At 46.8% G+C, this 12094-nt stretch overlaps 5 protein-coding genes across 5 annotated transcripts; 1 reads left to right on the top strand and 4 right to left on the bottom strand.

The window, feature by feature from the left end:
- Nucleotides 1–1088: 1088 nt before the first annotated feature.
- On the bottom strand, nucleotides 1089–1902 carry PpBr36_10369 (uncharacterized protein; the record flags this gene model as incomplete). The annotated part of the gene is made up of 3 exons (XM_029897481.1): nucleotides 1089–1379; nucleotides 1442–1830; nucleotides 1875–1902. 3 exons carry the CDS (start codon nucleotides 1900–1902, stop codon nucleotides 1089–1091), a joined length of 708 nt encoding a protein of 235 aa, XP_029744188.1.
- A 784-nt stretch (nucleotides 1903–2686) lies between these two features.
- PpBr36_10368 (uncharacterized protein) lies at nucleotides 2687–3195 on the bottom strand (the record flags this gene model as incomplete). Its single annotated transcript, XM_029897480.1, has 2 exons — nucleotides 2687–3136; nucleotides 3178–3195. The coding sequence occupies 2 exons, from the start codon at nucleotides 3193–3195 to the stop codon at nucleotides 2687–2689; spliced, it is 468 nt and encodes a 155-aa protein (XP_029744187.1).
- A 2679-nt stretch (nucleotides 3196–5874) lies between these two features.
- On the top strand, nucleotides 5875–6899 carry PpBr36_10367 (uncharacterized protein; the record flags this gene model as incomplete). The annotated part of the gene is made up of 3 exons (XM_029897479.1): nucleotides 5875–5917; nucleotides 6269–6317; nucleotides 6407–6899. The coding sequence occupies 3 exons, from the start codon at nucleotides 5875–5877 to the stop codon at nucleotides 6897–6899; spliced, it is 585 nt and encodes a 194-aa protein (XP_029744190.1).
- A 129-nt stretch (nucleotides 6900–7028) lies between these two features.
- PpBr36_10366 (uncharacterized protein) lies at nucleotides 7029–9136 on the bottom strand (the record flags this gene model as incomplete). Its single annotated transcript, XM_029897478.1, has 3 exons — nucleotides 7029–8044; nucleotides 8985–9038; nucleotides 9085–9136. The coding sequence occupies 3 exons, from the start codon at nucleotides 9134–9136 to the stop codon at nucleotides 7029–7031; spliced, it is 1122 nt and encodes a 373-aa protein (XP_029744189.1).
- Nucleotides 9137–9773: 637 nt separating this feature from the next.
- PpBr36_10365 (uncharacterized protein) lies at nucleotides 9774–11817 on the bottom strand (the record flags this gene model as incomplete). The annotated part of the gene is made up of 4 exons (XM_029897477.1): nucleotides 9774–9967; nucleotides 10014–10052; nucleotides 11002–11319; nucleotides 11385–11817. 4 exons carry the CDS (start codon nucleotides 11815–11817, stop codon nucleotides 9774–9776), a joined length of 984 nt encoding a protein of 327 aa, XP_029744192.1.
- Nucleotides 11818–12094: the final 277 nt, after the last annotated feature.

The raw sequence follows: 12094 nt of genomic DNA, 5'->3' as shown, positions 1-12094 counted from the left end.
TTCCATTCATGTTCATCAAGGATAACGCAGAAATGATTGGTATGCCCGCAAGGGATGTTCTAATTTTTCTCAAAGACCGTTTAAATTTGCCAGCTAATCTTCGCTGCCTTGGGGACTAGGTCCGTAGAAGTATTTATGCGTTTCCAATCTGGTATAGATACTAAAGAGTATATCCGTCAGAATTTCGAGTCTTCTTTGACTAATTCCATGAATAATCATCTTTCAGTCCTCAGGCCTTAATCAAAGTTTTCTACCAAATATGTCACAAAATGCCTGGCAGGAGCCGAACAGCCTGTTACGCTTGCTTCAGACGCAAAACTAAATGCCTCAGGTCTGCCTATGGTGTTTGTCAGTTTTGTGCGAGACAAGGAATAGCGTGTCCTGAACGAGAGACAGGGCAGAAAACCGGGCGAACGACAGTTCCAGCCAATACCGATATGATTTGGATCCCCAGTAACCTCAATCCAACCCAAGACCAAAACACAGTGGTTCCTTCTCCAAGAATGACCGATCTTACGACGGCGTATTTTGAAGCTCCAACCTTCGTAGCACCGATGATTCAAGACCAAATATCGCAATTTGGGCAATTCGAGGACACAGCCTCCTCCGGACCCAACGGGCTCAACTCTGATTCCCAGTGACGGCTCTTTTATCGAGGACTCTGGACACGTACCGAGCTTCCATTCTTCATGGAACATTCACACAGGAAGTATCCCAATCACCAATAACCAGGTGGAAAGCCCTCACAAGATACCAGTCAGAAGTAAGTTTCAGGATCTAAAAGGGCCAGGAAATATTCTAAAACTTGCACGACAGATCAATACTTTGCTTCTGTAGACCGCAGGGAGGGGGGATACGCGGGGCATCGCCACAGCTCGTTGGTGCAAACCTAGATATATCCAGGCACTGGACGCCGTTTGATGGAAGGCTTTTGGGGTTGCTCACACAAAGTGGCAGCTAGTCCCCTGCAGTTAACTTAATGGCTCAATACGCGAGATTCTCAAATATTTCAGAAACGAGATTTGTGCGGTCATGTGCGTACAAGACAGGGTAATTTTGTCAGTCCCATACACAATGGTAGATCTGCCTCATGCTTCATTTATACGCATAACTTCCAGCAATTTTTCCACATCGTCATCTTCGCCATCCAATGCAACAGACGCGCCCGGCCGTCGGAAATACATGCCCTCGAACTCTGCTGGAAAAAATCCAGCGTATTCCCAGTCCAAGATAGCTTTAATCTTGAGCGTCTTCTCGTCGACTATGATATTGTGCGTGGACAAATCGTTGTGACAGAATACGAGATCTTTTGAGTCTCGGTTTTTCATTGTCCATCTACTTCGGAAGGTTTTCTGCATTATTCGATAGGGCGGTATCACCTGTATAGATGCTTCAGTGTTCTGGCCAAAATAGTACGCTCCAATTGATTGAGTCAACTCACAAGACCTGAAGGCCCACCCCATTGAGAAGACTTCAGCTGCTTTAATGTTTGCAAATGGGCCTCCACCTCCACTTCCACCTCCTTACGCTGGTTTTCTGGAAGCTCGCTCATTGCGATGCCCTCAACGAATTCGGTGATTAGATAGACGGCGCCATCATCCTCGAAATGACCGATAAACTTCGGAACGGGTATATTCGTTTTTTCAGAAATAAATCGGAGGCTGTTAGCCTCGTTTTGTAGTCGCTCTTTACCAAAACGGGGTATGATAACCCTGCCCTCGACGGGGATGGAGTTGCCACTCGAGCGGGCGAAGACAGCGCTTAATGAAGATATTGCTGACTTTGAAATACTTGCGCTCAGTAGTGATAGAGATACAGCCTTCTTCACGCCTTTCGTTCAGTCAGCCTAAGTCTTTACAGGCGCAAGAAATTACTAGCCTGTGTCCAGCAGAATTCACACATGAGCAAGGAAACAGATGGTATCTGGGTTCCGTTCAGGGATGGTGTCTTCCTCTGCAAGGAAGTAAAGCTTTTTGAGGAAGTTCGAAACTTGTTCCAACGTTCTGGCCAGCCACTTCCACCAGACAAGGAGAATTACTTACATCAGGCTTTTACTAATCACAAACCATCCGGACTGCCGGCTGGTTATGAGGTTTTGAATTTTGGTAAAAACAAAACTGTCGTTTTCCGAAAAGTCGATGGGGCTGTCAACGTCACTCACCTGTGCGCCGGTTTTACAAAAGTGCGAGCTGCTTTTTCGGCATTTCTTCGAAGCCACCCTCAAGTACGGGTTGTTGAACAGATACGAGGCAATACGAGGGCTCAAGGAACTTATATTGCACTTGCGGACATTGACATTATCTGCGATCGTTTCAAATTTGAGAACCCGAAAGATCAGATTTTGTCAATGATTCATGCGACACCGAGCGGCGAGCCGCTGTCGGATTTGTGCGAGGCCACCGCCAAAAACGACTACGGCGTCGGTAATTGTACCCCACCTAATGCTACTGCTACTGCTTCCGGCAGTGAGAGGTCCGTTTTGGAAATCAAAGAAAGGAATGCGGAAACTGGCCCGACTCAAACTGACAGGAGAGTCTAAGGAAGACCACCTGTCGTAATTTGAATGGCGGCTACACTCACATGGGACAGTGTGAGAATTTTGGAAGCTTTGGAAGGCTAAAGGATATCCGGGTCATGCATCTAAGTTTTCGGGAGTGGAAGAGTGTAAATACTCCGTTGTTTTCAGCTAAATGATAGCATTAGGCGTGGTACGATTACCAACACTGTATTCGTTTTCGGCGGTGGCCTCGCACAAATCCGACAGCTTCTCTCCGCCTGTTATATATCCAAAACCGGGGTATCCGACTTTCTCTTCTGTCAAGGAGATGAGGGGTTGTGCAGGAGCCATAGAAGGCCCAGAGCGCTGAATATGTCTAATTGGGTTGAAGAATAGTCTTAATGACGTAGGAAGATATTCTCTCAACAAAGGATCAAGTAGATCATCGGCTTCGCTTGCCTGTCCGGTGAGGTCTCCAGCATAGGAATGGTCGACGCCATAATACGTGGTATATGTTGCATGATCCATGCTGTTAGAAATGGCTGTGTGATCAGCGGGAAAGCTTTGTTGCGAGCAACCGAGAAGCTGAATGGTTTCCAAAATAGCGCCGAAGGTTAAAGGAACGGATTTAAATACATCCTGGCAGAATTATGGGAACAGGAAGGGTAAACACCGCGTACCATATTGACGTTATGCATTGTTACAACATCCATAATCCCACAATACCACTCAAAAGCAGCCATGAAAAAAAAATTTAATGGCAGCGTTCCTTGTTTACTAAGTCTATTGCCAAATTTCGCCATGGCTTTGAGCAAAAACTTTTTGTCGCTGCCACTATGGCCTAAAAATTAGCTTTTTTCATTTATTTTTAATATTTATCTTCTCTTACGGTTCGTGCGATTAGGTTTAGTCAGCTTTGCTGCGCCCGCAACAATGCTGACTAAGTCTAAGCAAGGTATTTACAGCCGCGCTCCAGTCCATCTCTTCGGTGATTGAACAAAGTCAATAAAAGTTATCAAGCAGTTCTGAATGTGAGCTTGACCGCTGCGAATATTGTAGAAGGCTAAAGCACAGTCAATTTAGGCGAAGCAAACTGTATCTAATTGATTTTGAAAGGTAATCCAAAGAGAAAGACTGTAACTGTTCTTGACAACCGCCGATTACGCTGCTGTTTCGAAGGGGTTAACCCAGCACGGTAATATCTAGTCATAACTGACTACGTCAAACGGAGGTTTTGAATCCACGCCCAAAGACGGTGGGAAAGACTAGGGCCCTGGTATATAGTGCGGAGTCGAAGCACCATATCCAATCGCTTGATAGCTTGCGCTTTCGGAAACCGTTTCTACGACTTAGAAACCTCGACCAGAAGCGAGGGACGTGCGATATGGTGCGGTTGAGAGAGTGCAGCTGATCCCGGGCGCCCCGCAAGGCGAGGACCTCTCTCTTTGACGATGTAGCTACCTCTGACAATCAGATTGTGATGTGACTTATATGATCTGTGAAGTAACACGATGCATCTAAGTTTTGCCTAGGTAGCTGCTGTTGCCGAAAGTGTGCGCGGTTTCTCACGTCGATCTTTTTCAAACGTAGGTTAGTGGGCAAAAAAATCCCTTTCGTCACAGATAAATGCATCGCCTGAAGCGTATGGGCTCTTGACATTTACCGTTCTTGTTGCCTGCAACCCCCTTATGGTCCTGATATTTATCAAAGCAATTAGAAATCTGGGTTATCTCTCCGAAATGCAAACAAAAGAAGCTGCTATACGTAGGTATATCGTGCAGTCAGCTGGAGAGGCCGGTTGGGCAAGGATCAGAAAACAGCGCATGATTGCAATTGCAAAGGGTTGCATTTCACATTGTAACCAAGTCCAGAAAAAGAGGAGGCCTCTAAACTCTGCTTGCGGACATGAAGTTTCACAGGTCTACTTATCCTAAAACCGCTTAAACTCTTCGATCAGTCACAATTTCTGCGGGCGAGAAGGGTGCAGGAAGGGGCTGCTTGGTTCCATTGGCTTATATGTAACCGTGGAGCCTTCGAGTATGCTTTCTCGAGGGGCTGGTTGCCTTGGGAAACCCTCCCATGCGTCATATATTGGCCGTGTCGGACACCCCAGAGGTAGCGGGTAACCAGTTACTTTCTCCCTAGCAACCTGACCGTTGCCACACTGCCTCCTTGGAGGACAGGTTTTGAAATTCGAAAGTTCTATCGATTTCACCATCGGGATATTACAAGAACGAAGCATATGTGGTTCACCTTTGTTATGTGCTGCAATTAGTTGTGGTAGCTGTTTGCAATCCCTTTTGCTTGTCTCCCACTTGGCGGATATGTCTCCCTGTGGGGGAACATGAGTCGGAGGGTAGAATATAGCGAGGGCTTACAAATCACAAAACCATAGCTTCATCTTCGGTCGCTCTTAGGCCCACAAATGCGCGTGAAATAGGATGCTAGGGGACTATAATCTTTTCAATATCCACTCGGTTGAATCTTGGGTCGCAAGCCATCTTGAGGGCTGGACTGGCAAGCATATTGATGAGGAAGATATCTGCTCCAGGCTTTCTACCCTCATTTGTGATTATCAATCCACCGCAAATGAAGTTTACCGGGCAAATCCAGTTACAGTTAATAACCATCGGCCGGTCGGCTGCATGCCGCCTCTGACGTGGGGCATCAGCACCCCAGTGGCGCGAGAATGAACGTTTTGCTTGCGGGCATTGTGGAACTCGTGCACGTCTAAACCGTCGCGGCAAGCCGTATAAATACCACTCGCCCAACGAGTGCAATGAGTGCCTCACGCATTGGCGTGCTTACGCAACTTACTGGTCACGGCTGCTATGCGGCCAAGCTCCACGACGAAGAGATTCCAGGCAGGTGCTACAGCTATTATTGCACAAAAATTCTCAAAAAAGGCCAATTTGGACGACCTGATGTCGGGAGAAACCATCAAAAAGACAGACTGGAAAGAACATTACAATCTCACGGATACCGTTATAATTTTTCGAGGAAAGAAGGAAGTTGAGCGTTAAAATAACCTGCATAAAATTGTGTACAGCGAGGGGGTTTTTCGTGTGCTGTATAAGGAGCAGTTTAAAATATAGTAACCGCCAATCATCACTCCAAACAGGCTCGGCAAGTTTATCGACAACGTTTTTGGCAAAACAGAGGCCGTGCAGCAGACAAATAAGGACTATTTGCTCGCACAATTTAAATATAGGTAAACAGAGCAAGGTTCGTGGATCTATAGCTTTAATAACATTTTCCGCGAGTGGATTCGGAAGGCCAGAAAACCGTATATTGTATTTTCGGCATCGTACCTTTACGCGCAATTCCTGGTCCGACGCCAGAAGGACGCAACGTGCTTTTCCGGCAATTTTTTGGCCATGTGCAAAGCCACCGAAGATCCGAAAGGCTGGGCTGGGATACGTAACTTAAAACCCCCATTACACGATTGTAACGATATTTTTTACTGTTTTAAACGGTCCACAAAAATTCGGTTAAGGATGATGAGGAAAAGACAAACCTAGGTAAAGCTATTGAGGAAATTAAGGCGGTGACCATTGGAGTGTAACAAACTCGTAAATGATATAACGAAACAAATGGTACTTATCGAGCTACAATTCTCGTTGGTTTTACGCCCCGAGTTCCAGTCCAAACTCAACCTTAACCACTTGGGTCGCGAGCTTGAAATGCAGGGAAATTTTTAGCGTATGGGATTTCGATGTATGCGATAGGTTAAAACGCATGTTCTGTTATTTGACCACTACTTCATTCTAGCCAAGATTATCCCGAGTAAGGATGGGCGAGATGAGAAGAAATACGAGGTGTCGAAAGAGGTAAGCCTACAATTTGACTTTTTTGGCTGATTAGGCGCAGTATATGTACTAATACTGGCCCCGAAGGGCTTACCCCCAGAGAATTTTTCCCTACTGTATTTGACAATCAGGGGCGCGAGAAATTTTTCAACCAGAGTCTAGCCGCCGCATGCCGAGCGGCATTTGCCATCCACGTTGAGCCGTTACCGCAATTTGTACCTGGTACGACCGGCACTAAACGGACGCGATGTGTCTGGAAATCCAACATGACGTTGGCAGAGTTCCTTGACGGGGAATTCCCAGCGACCGTTGAGCCAGATATGCTGTCTGGCAGGTTCAAGAAGCGACTTCTTTCGCTCCGTAACTTGGTACGACACGCCGACATTACCGTCGACTGGACCCCTCACCCGGATCATCTGATGTTGATATATGAAGATGACAAGAAGGTGCTCAGACTATTTAATCTACCCTGTCTTGTTGAGGCGCTTCACGAGGCTAGCAAGTTCTGTAAACGCACTGCCTCTAAACCACAACAACGCCATACATCAGCACATTTTCCAGGAGAACCACGAACTGGGACCAATGAACTCTGAGATGGAAAATATAAACAAAAAGACTATTTCCGACCGCTTCCCACTGGACCATCAACTCGTCCATCATTCGCTTGCCCCCGGGCTGGCGCAAACGCATACTGTTCGGCGTCAGAGATCAACAGGCTGAGCTTACGTAATTACCGCTGACCGGCCTCGTACTGCTTGTCGCTGCCTCATCCTCTTTATTTCTTTTTCGGCACTGCCCTTCAAGATCAAATGAGACTTGGTGGTAGCAGAAAAAACCCTCGCCCGCTTATTTTTTACCGCGTTGACCTCGAGTTGTTGCTGCTTTTTCCTTTTCTTTTGAGCTCCGGCATAAGGTCGTGGATGTTTTTGCGTGGCTGGCGCAAAAACGAGCGATTCGCATCGATCCCCACCCCGCTGCTGGCCTAGTGCGACGGGCAACTTTTCTGTATTCTTGTTTCTGCTTGCCCCTTCAGCAGGCACGTCCTCGCATATTGGCGCCCTAGATCTGAAATGTTGCGCATAGAAAGATAATCCGAGGTTGTTTGCATAAGTCGAGCCCACAGGGACATGTGAATTTGGCTTATGCCGTGGACTACCCATAACAGCTGACGAGGATTGCAGCCAACCAGAAACGCCGCCATCCATGTGTGGTGCACCAAACAGAGGATTTGACGGCACCTGATAAAGGGAGGTGGGGACAGAAATGAGCGAGTCGACGCTTGATATGGCTGGGTGTTGCTGCTCGTTTTGCCAGCACGGCATAATATGTTGAGCTTCCCGAGGCTGCACTGCGGTGTTTCCAAGGTCCGTCTCAGACAGCTGTCCATCTGCAACTTCCTCCGGTTTCAGGAACTCTTGCATTATCGCGTCCCAATTGAAGATGTCCACAGTGATTTGCTGACTTGTGCCTAGATCTTGATGAGCCTGCAAAACTCCAGCATTTACGGTGCCAAAGTTGCTACCCACGCCTAAACCTGGAAGCCCGCTGTTTTGATCGCAGATGCTTGTATCCAGGAAAATGGAAGCCGATCCCGGTGCTGGTAGGGGGCAGCCAAAATTGCCCGGGGCCACGAATACGGGCACATTGTTTGAATGCGGGACGCCCCCCGTAGAGAAATCAAAAAATCTGCGGCAATCTTCCATGGCTTTAACTTCCGTTGGGCGGTCCAGTGTCGTCGCTGTAATAGTAGTAAGTAAGAAAAGGAGGCTTTGTATGCTTTTAGCTAGATATTTAGGTTGGGAAATTACTTTAGAACTTGTATTTAAGTAGGAATTCGCGATGATTTTCGTCGTAGGGCTGGGTGTTGAGAGCAGCAATTTAATACTAGGACATTCGCTGCATTTCGGCCGATAGAAACGATAGGTAGCAGGAGGTTACCTAATACGTATGCATGTGTCGTATTCGCCCGAACGACCCACCAGCAGCATAACTTTAGGCAATTTATCCTCTACCGTGTACCTCTCGATGCAACCTCCAAGGACCCACTACCTCCCGGCCTTCTCGATGTAACCTCCAAGAACCCACCACCTCACGGCCTACATGACGCATGATTTCATAAGACATTCAAGCCATGTGATGAGCAGAGCTATTGCCTGAAAGCCTACCGGCTATGGGGGTGCAAGGTAGTTCCTGCAACGTACTTGTGTAAATTTTCTACAGTAAGACAAAACAATGATGCTTAATGTATGTATGGGCTACTAAACCGCGATACAAAACAACAGGTTTTGTAATTGACAAAGTCCAGAGTACAAGCAGTGACACGTCGTGAAGTGGAAGTTGATATGATTTATTTTTCGTATCCTTCGAGAGGCGCAGCGTTAAGATCTGGGGCGGTGGGTCCGTGGAGGTTGCATCGAGAGACGTGGAGGCCGGAGAGGTATATGTAACCTCAGAGGACCCACCATTCCCGGCATCCGTCCGCCTCAGCCTTTAGGAAAGTCGAAAAAAACGAGACTAACCGTGATGTTAAAAACTGCAAGGACCGAAGCGCTTACACAAAGCGCCCTTATGCTAACCGGTGAAACTTTGAACAAAGCTGTATTCCCGAATAATGTCAACACTACAAAGAAACACTGAAGTTAGTTTTGGACTAGATTTGTCCAATGTTCCAGCCGAACCTTGCTTCATCTTCTCAAGAAAATGGCCCAGGTGTGGGTTCTCTACCAAAAGGCCTGAGGTTAGATTCTGTGTCAGGCCTCAAATCTATATTGTACTTACAATCCATTCGAGATAGTTTCCTGTTTGGCAATTTGAAGTTTGTCCTGATCATAGTTGATGAACGTCGCAGTATGGTTATTTTAACGCTAAGAGCTTCCGATAACCTAATCCCTGATATTAAAAATGGGCTGCATTGGGCAGAAGCTAAAGTGGAGGGCACATCGTGTCCTCTCGTTCACATTTTCGTCAACTTTAAAATGGTCGACCATGGGCCCTGCGAGGTCTGGTTTAACCATAGTAGGTTCATGTCTTCCCTTCTAAGACCCACTTCCTCCCCAAAAATGACTAAGTGTACAGTCACCTGCCCCGCTACTCACCCTCGGATGGTCTCGTTTTAATCATCCTCGGATGTCTTCATTGGCGGTGATGAGTGGAAACGTCCCACTCGTATGAGGGATTTGATTTTGATATTTTGCTACTTAGTTGGCAGGTGGCCACTCCATGGTAGAACTGGCTTTTTACGAGACAGTCAACCCCCTCAACGTCTACTAGCCTTTCAATCTCACGACACACCGATACCGACACAACCCTTTCCGACACGAAAATGGCATGCCCGAATTGTGGTGGCAAGGGGACTAAGAACGGATGCACAAACTGTGGACTAGTCAAATCTAGGATGCCCCAATTTGCGCTTTATGTATGTATTCCCAACTAATGTCAACACTACAAACAAACACTAAAGTTTTGGACTAGATTTGTACAATGTTCCAGCCGATGTTCAAATCTTGCTTCATGTTCTCAAGAAAATGGCCCAGGTGTGGGTTCTCTACCAGCAGCGGCGCCCAGCCTTCCAACGTCTCCTCCTTGCCAAAGATGATTGTCATCGCCGAACCATTTTCGAACTGATGATTTATTCTGGGGTCGAACAATGTTCTGAAAAGGCCTGATGTTAGATTCTGTGTCGGGCCTCAAATTTATATTTTACTTACAATCCATTCGAGATAGTTTCCTGTTTGTAAACTTGAAGTCTGTCCTGATCATAGTTGATGAACGTCGGCAACCCTTCTGCCGGCCAGCTTTCTTTGTGAGATCCGGTAAAATATCGGATGCATGTTCCTTGGAGTAGTATGTGTAAACCCAGGCACAAATCACTTCGTTCAGTATTCCGCTTCAAGTAGATAGGTTGGCCATCCGATGCCGCCCCGCTCCACCAGCTGCAGTGCCGAATAATGTATGGTCCTGGCCCGAGTGCTTGATCAAGAAAGCTTCGTAATTTCTGATTTGCTAGAATCGAATAAATGTTGTTTAATCCAGGAAGGCCCCAGAAGCCACTGGCTGCCAATGACTGTACCGCTCCAGTAGTAGATTCGTCATTCCAGTGCGAAAATCCCTTCTGATGAAAGTCCGACAAATCCGTTGACAGACAAGCTGGGTTGTCGCTTTGTCGATTATCTTCATGGTTATAGTAAGGGAAATTATCCGACCCAAAAGTTTCGGCCCAGCCATTCATCAAACGATGATCTGCATGCGAGACGCAAACATCGACTGCTTGTCAGAGAAGCATAATTCGGAGACTTTGGTTCGAGAAAGGGTCCTACCTGTGCGACTTTGTGGGTCTGAGGGATTGATTACAGAGCCGATTTTCATGAATGATGTACTGTCATGTGGAGGTGGGTCGTGCGCGTCCATGGACGCGCCGGAAATCCGTTCATGCCAGTTTCCTGTTAGACCGTTGACGTTCAGGGGCTGAGGATCCGCACATGTATGAGGAAATGGTTGTAGAGGTTGAGTGAGGGTTTCCTGTGAAGCCCAAGATGCTGGTACTGGTAGTTGGATGCTGGGAGGCTTATTAAAGTGTGCATTACCCGATAGCCCGTCAGTCCGCCGTCGCTTTTGTGGGTGGTGGTTGGACTTGGGATTCTCGATATCTTCACCGTGGTCAACAATTATCGCAGCAAACTAAGACAGTTTACATACTAGAGCTTTCACTGTTTGCGTACGACGCTACAGAAGAGAGGTATCCTGGCGGCTGGCTTAGTAGGGCGGCCCGAGACACTGGTACTAAATCGGCGAGATTGCATTCTCTTGGGTTACAAGAGGTTGTGCCAGGGGACTTTCGACTCCATGATTCATTCCTTTCATTTTGAGTAACTTTATCAACGGGTGTTCCGGAAGGATTTTGGAAAGTTGCGGAAGGCAGCTGAATGGTTTCTGCGGCGTTAGTTTGCCTTTGGATGCATTGCAATTGATTGTTCAATCCAGGAAGATCATCCTTGAAATTTTCAAAAGTCATTGCTTTAAGATGTCAGCCTAACCAAAGCTGAAAGAAAAGACAGAAATAAATAATTTTGATAGCTCACCAGCAACACAGCTTTTCTGGAGTTCAGGATTCACGAACTTTCGAAACCACTCCCAGACTTCCCACTTCCATGTACCGAGGCGCTCATTGACCGAAGGAGCTTGTTCTCGAAATGTCTCAGGGTGCCGTTGCAGGAGGTCCCAGTCGGTTCTCGGAAGTGATCGACAGAGACAAATCAACGTTCCGAAGGTAAGACCTGATTTACTAGGTCCATACCGAGACCAGTGCTCTGCAATTTGGTTCACTTCAGCACGAAAAGATCTTGATTCCAACCTGTCAGGGAGTTTTGCTTGCTTGAGCATAGCCGTTATCATTTCTCTCTCTCGGGCTGCGTTTTCGTCTCTAGCCTGAACCAATTGACTTTCAAGGTCGGCAACTTTGGCTTTTGTAGCATTTACGCTAGCTTGGAGGACTGCAAGATTTGGGTAATCCATCATTACGAGATACTGAAGTCAAACAATTAAGACTTTGGCTGCAACAAGCGAGTAGTGATACAGATAGTAACAAGGACAAGAAGGTAAAGACTTCGTAATGAGATTGGAGCGGAGGATAATAAGTAGTAAAGGCTTAGAGGGTATAGACATTGGTCATAAAGATATCAAGGCTTAAGTAGTACTATGTAATTTCTAAGCCGGTTGTCTTATGGGCGGGGGCGGGGCAACCTCATCTCTCGCCACCGTAAGGATCGGAGGTTTGGCTACCTATCAAGTT

This window comes from Pyricularia pennisetigena (genome assembly GCF_004337985.1).
Source record: "Pyricularia pennisetigena strain Br36 chromosome 4 map unlocalized Pyricularia_pennisetigena_Br36_Scf_9, whole genome shotgun sequence".
Taxonomy (NCBI): domain Eukaryota; kingdom Fungi; phylum Ascomycota; class Sordariomycetes; order Magnaporthales; family Pyriculariaceae; genus Pyricularia; species Pyricularia pennisetigena.
This window is presented reverse-complemented; position numbering and strand designations above follow the sequence as displayed.